The sequence below is a fragment of the Ictalurus punctatus genome, chromosome 28 (genome assembly GCF_001660625.3).
Source record: "Ictalurus punctatus breed USDA103 chromosome 28, Coco_2.0, whole genome shotgun sequence".
NCBI classification, from domain to species: domain Eukaryota; kingdom Metazoa; phylum Chordata; class Actinopteri; order Siluriformes; family Ictaluridae; genus Ictalurus; species Ictalurus punctatus.
Genome location: NC_030443.2, coordinates 1,919,255 through 1,925,626, shown reverse-complemented (window position 1 = coordinate 1,925,626; position 6,372 = coordinate 1,919,255). Strand labels below are relative to the sequence as shown.

The window sequence follows — 6,372 nt, the reverse complement described above, 5'->3', positions numbered from 1 at the left end:
GCTGGCGGCCATTTTGGGAATGTGTGTGTGTGTGTGTGTGTGTGTGTGTGACAGGTAGGGAGAAAGTGCTTCATTTATTTGTATTTATGTTTTCTTCAGTTGAAGAGTGTGTCTCTTGATGAGGACAAAATGTCCCAAAAGGAAGAGCAATACCTGAGACTGAGACTCTGTGGAGATATTTGACTTTTTTTTGTGGTTTTTCTTTTTTCTTTTTTTTAAGTAAACGAATCAAAATCCCGGCGAGACTTCTATACGCTGCTGAATAACGAGCGTGGAAGCCTTGTTGTTCAATTAAACCGGTGATTAATGTGATGATTACAACTTGGACTATTCATAAAGCAATACACTGGTGATATACTAGACTCCGAGGTTTCGCATTCATACATTAGTCTTTTTTATGTGAAATTTTTCAACCGTCTCTTGCTTTTTGTGTTACTAAAAAAAACAAAAAAAAAAAACCCACTATTTCCGTCTCCGGTCTGTGTTTTCCATACTGCATTTTTTTCACGTTAAAAGGTGGTGCTCTGAACGTTTTCTTAATCATCTTAAGTCAAATCTGCCAACCTTGAAGGTGTCAGTGCATGTGTAGGCAATTTGCATAATCTAAATAAGGAGTACCTGCATAGACAAAGTCTGCATATGATTATCTTTCCCCGCGTTTTGACATCGAGAGCCGGAAAGCAGGACTGCTGAATAGTGGTCTTGTGACGGTCGTTTCCATCGATGGGTGTTGCAGAGGGGGCAAATACTTTGTGCACTTACAAACTAACCTATAAATAATGGTATTCGATGATAAACTCGGTGTAGGCGTGATGTCTTGACACCATACACACATACGCACACATGCATGCATCATCAAAATGGAGGGAATTTATTTCTTTTATTTGTTTTCACATATATTCATTATATATTTATTTTTATTTATTTTTTTTCTTATAGTTTCTTATTCGTAATATAATATGTATTATTGCTGCAATACCAGAGCCATATTCAACACAGGTCCCACAATCCCATATCTGCATTGGTGCTATAGTTTTCCACTCAGCATGCTTCGGAGTACATGAACAGGGTGCAAAAAGGAAAATAAAATCCCTTTGTTTTAAACAGAAAAGAAAGAAAAACAGCCCAGGACACAGTCTAGCCATTCTAATAATGCGTCGTTAACATGCCTTGGTATTTTTTGTTTTCTGCAGAAGGCTACGCAAAGTCTGTAAAAAAACAACAACTCTTTTATCTTTAATATACAAGTTTGTTTAGTTAAGAACAACAACAAAAAAAACGAATAAATAAATAGCATCAATTATATAGATATATTATTCCTTTCTTTCCTTTTTTTTAAACATTAAAGCTTGCAATCCATTAGCCCAGTTGCGGTCCTGTATATTGAGTGAAGGACAGTTTGGCGATTTCTCCGTTCACACACACTATGGAAGTCGAAAGGGGTCATGCGTTGTTTTTTTTGTGTTGTTTTTTTTTTGCCTCGAGATCTACTCACGATAAAGTCGTTGCTATTATTGTCATCAAGGTAACAAACTGTATGCCGCTTAAAATGCAAGCGTTTCAGAAAAAGAACAAGGAAACAGCTCAAACAGCAGCCAAACTCACTGATCTTGAGTGAGAGTTGTCCCAGGGGGCGTGGTCTAATATTCTAATCATCACGCTTGATTGACAGACTCTCAGACTGCTACACCACTCGAGCCGCGAAACGCGACGTACCAACTCACTCACACTCGTAAACACACTAGCAAGTCATCTTGCGGAATCGCTCAGACCTGCAGAGACGACTCGAGCGTGAATGCATAGTTTTGATGAGTTTTACCCGAAATTAGCCCCGCCCACGTTATAACAAAATGGCAGAAACGTCGGCAAAGCACAGATAGAATGAATATACGTCGTACCTCGCGTTGAATTACAATTAGGAATATGTGAATTCCGGCAATTTCACCTGGTCGTGGAATAAACCACGTAGAATCCATGCTAGCTTCCGCTACAGCTACATCTTTAACCATGCGCATCCGTGTGGCCTGCAACAGAGCTTTTTTTTTAACACAAGTGCGATGTTTTTTCTTTATCTTTGGCCTTCCGACGAGATGTATGAGAGCAGAAACTGTGCTTGACTCGGAACATACAGGACAAAAAGTTGCGTTACAAAGCTGCGCTAAATTATCTTTAAAATTACGCAAGAAACCTTAATGCCAAAATATGTACAGAGTTGTTTCTAGGCAGCAGCTCGAGGGCTCTAAGAGAAGTGACTATCGAGTGTTTGGTTATGTTTTTTATTTATGGTTACGTTTAAGTAGATGACTAAGGGGGTGGTCCTCTTATTGCCCGGCTGCTGTAAGGGGGGGAGGGGCTTCTTTTCATCAACTTCCTCATCGTCGTCGTCGTTGCATGTTCTATTCTTTTATAATTCATCTCCACGCACGAAAAACATTGTCGCTTTATACAAAAAAGAGAAAGAGAGAGACAGACCAAGCTTCAACTCTTTGCTTTGTTCTTATCGTATTTCGCATGAAATTTTTTTTGTACGATTTTTAAAAAAAATGAGGGATCAACAATGAGAGCCAATCAGTGAGCTCACTTTCGAACAACTCTGTCTCTCTCTATCTCTATCTCCATAGCCTCTCAAAAGCTGTTTTTCTTGTTTGACGTGTTTGGAAGACATCCACAGGTCTTGGGGAGACAGGTATGCGAGTGTGAGTCCTTGCATGCGTCTATGTTTTTAAATTAAGAGTCTTTTCACTCGCAGAGAATGTTTGTCTCTACAGCATTTAGGTCCACGTATCATCTTTCTCGTCCATCTCTTTCTCTCTCTCTCTCTCTCTCTCTCCCCGTTGTCTGACCCTGCGAACGACACCAAGTTGTCTCATGCTATCCAGTCATAATCGTAGGACGCGCCTTCTGCTTCCGTCTGGTCATCCATGCCCATGCCCTCCTAAGCCCCTCCCCTACTCTCCGTCAGACATACGCCGACTCGCTGCTCTGCGTGCGCCCCAGGTTGGGAAGCGAGGACAGGTGCGAGGCATCCTTCTTCCTGAGCTCGCACACGGACTTCCTGCGCTGCTGAGCGCCGCGCACTGCCGCTTTGATCTTCCTCCAGCCCAGGTGGTTGAGCTCGGCCAAGTTGAGCACGACGCAAACGCCACTCACGGCAAACATGAACACCAGGAAGACGGTTTTCTCGGTGGGCCGTGACACGTAACACTCCACCTCCTTGACACACGGGTAGCGGTCGCACTCGAACATCGCCGGGACGTTGAATCCGTAAAGAAAGTACTGGCCGGCCAGGAAGCCGATCTCCAGTGCGTTACGGAACACCACTTGGATGACGTAGAAGCGCGAAATGCCCTCCTGTTGCCGTGCCTTGGCACTCTTTGACGGCCGAGTGGGCCACGAAGGGATGTTCGGAATGTCCTTGAGCTCTGGAATATCGTCGTCCTTGGAGTCGTGTACAAGGATGCCGTTGAGGCTGCGCAGTTTGCGGTTGGTTCCGTGCCCGTGGTCGATGTATGGACCATGCAGGATGGTGTACTGCCGGTCCTTATGCTTGGCCGACTGGTGCACAGAGTAGGTGATGAAGCACAAGCTCGGGGTGCACACCAGGATGATCTGGAAAACCCAGTAGCGTATGTGTGAGATGGGGAAGGCCTTGTCGTAGCAGGCCTGGTTGCAGCCAGGCTGCAGCGTGTTACATATGAACATGATTTGCTCGTCCTCGTACACCTTTTCACCCACTATACCCACGATCAGGATGCGGAAGATCACCACCACTGTCAGCAGGATCCTGCACAGAGAGACAAAGAAAATTCCTGTGAAATTTGCATTCTTGCAGAAATTAAGATCTCTGAAGCAAAACTGGTACCAACATTTACATTGTCCCACTTAAACTGGGTAAATGTGATTCATTTCCAAAATACAAGCAACAGTTGTGGACCAATGACTAAGTACAATAAGCAAATGGCTCTCACATCAAACATATTGGGTTTGCAAAAATTGCTACCACCAGATTAAGTAGTCCAAGGTGTAAGTTTTTGTCTTCTTCACACCTGCATCTAGGGCGTCTTGGAGATGCATTGGTGCACAGCTGATACAAACTCAAACCATTTTAATAGTTGGTCAGGAAGTGGCTACGTGTGGTTGGTGTGAAAGCTGACACGGACCTAATGTGTAATAGATTTGTTAACGATTACTATATGTACTATATGGTTGTATCCTGTATGGTGTGCTGTGGTACTGTGCCTTTTCATAAGAATTCTGGAGCACCCATTCAGCACCAAGACCACACAAATAATCACACAAACAATCACACAAAGACTGAGTACGACTACTGCACCGATTCAATCACAACATCTGTATAGCGCTGAACATCCATCAAATCTTCACACACAACACACCCTGCTGAGCCGCACTGTGTAACACCAATGTGCTATCACCTAGTGTGTGTGTGTGTGTGTGTGTGTGTGTGTGTGTGTGTGTGTGTGTGTGTGTGTGTGTGTGTGTGTGTGTGTGTGTGTGTGTGTTAATGCCTCTTAAAAGTGGGTCACGCTATATCAAGGCCACTGAAGCTGTGTGAAAGTGTTTAAATGCGTGTGTTTGTGTGTATTTGTGTGTGTGTGTGTGTGTGTGTGTGTGTGTGTGTGTGTGTGTGTGTGTGTGTGTGAGAGAAAGACTTTGTCGCTATGAATGGTGTCATGGTTGGCACTACAGCAAGGTTATTGTTGTGATGAATGAAGGACACAGTAAAGCTTAATGGTGTGTGTGTGTGTGTGTGTGTGTGTGTGTGTGTGTGTGAGAGAGAGAGAGAGAGAGAGAGAGAGAGAGAGAGTATAAGAGAGGCAAAACAGTTGTGTGCTTACTGCAGTATACATGAACATAAGGAGTGCCTCCACACACACACACACACACACACACACACACATCTCTAATCCTGTCGCAGATAAAAATCTGTCGTTTTTGTGGACAGATGTGGATAAAAACGTGAGAAGCAACAATCATCCATCTTGTCATGTAGTGTGTGTGTGTGTGTGTGTGTGTGTGTGTGTGTGTGTGTTGGCTGTGACATCAGAGCGACACATAACCAGTACCTTCTCACAGGAATAACTAGCACAGAATCGCTAAACACGTCACAAATATTCCAACATAAATGTACTTAATGTGTTTCTGGGCGGAGTTTCCACCTTTACCCAGCTGTTCACTGCCCCGCCCCCTCGTTCGACAGACAGCAAAGATAGTTCTGGAAAAATGAAACACTAAAGGGCTTTCCGAAGCTCATTTTGCCCACGCGGCTCTTGCTAGCATTGCTGCAGCGTTAACTTTGGAATAAATATCCTTTAAGAATCGAATCATGAACCAGACATTTTAGGTTTTAAATTGATCGAGTTGATTTCTTGAAGGAGTTTGATGCTAATTATTAGCTCTATATTTCCAGAAATATGAAAACTCCTTTTAGCACTAAGTTATGTATACGGCAGCAAGGTATAAGGACATTAATGAGGTGGGGAAAAAAAACAAATACAATGCCTTTGTGTAGGTGTAACAGATGCTAAATTAGCAGAATGCAGCAAAAAAAAAAAAAACATTAAGAATGGCAGTTATGCTAACCTTAGTCCAGATGCTCAATTAGCGAAATGCCGCAGCGAAAAATCTGAAAGAATACTGACAGGAATGGAAATACACTAAGATTAGTGCATACCCATTCCAACCTTAGATGCTAAATTAGCTATAAAGAAGGGAATCTGACTGGCAGATACGCTAACCCTAACACTAGCGCTGGCTACCTCAAGATGTAGCAAGGTTAGAGGCGATGTGGCTGTGTGTCAGCTGTGAAGGTCCCTTGAGGGGCTTTAAATTAGCCGCAACATCGTGCACCCGACCCCCCATCCCCCCATGCAGCCTTTACCAAGTCAACAACCTAGCGAACCACTCAGCTAATTTTCCTCAGTCTAAAGTACCAGAGAGAGAGAGAGAGAGAGAGAGAGAGAGAGAGAGAGAGAGAGAGAGAGAGAGAGAGAGAGAGAGAGAGAGAGAGAGAGAGAGATATGATTAATGGAGTACTAGCTCAGTAAGGAAGAAGGAGCGGGAGGGAGACGACGGAGAAAGATGGATGGACGAAGGGGACAAGGGCACACTGAGGTGAAAAACTAGAGAGCAGAAAAGAGAGAGAAAAAAAGAGATCAAGAAGAGTAAGAGGGATGCTAGCATGCCACGGAGACAAACAAGGAAAGCAAATGGTCGATAAAACGAACGATAGATAAAAGGCCGAGAGAGATGGACAGATTGATCGATCGATCGAGGCTAACTGACCAAAGCTAACACCGCTGCACTCCACTACTAACTGTAACTTAGCATATACAGTTGTTTTCTTTTTTTCAT

General features: G+C 43.5%; 1 protein-coding gene across 1 annotated transcript in view; it reads right to left on the bottom strand.

The window, feature by feature from the left end:
* Positions 1-631: 631 nt before the first annotated feature.
* gjd1a (gap junction protein delta 1a) overlaps positions 632-6,372 on the bottom strand; it is a 14,998-nt gene continuing 9,257 nt past the window's right edge. Inside the window, exon 2 of the mRNA XM_017459599.3 lies at positions 632-3,784. Within this exon, the coding sequence (XP_017315088.1) occupies positions 2,959-3,784 (826 nt within the window). The 3' untranslated portion in view covers positions 632-2,958. The remainder of the gene's footprint in view (positions 3,785-6,372) is intronic.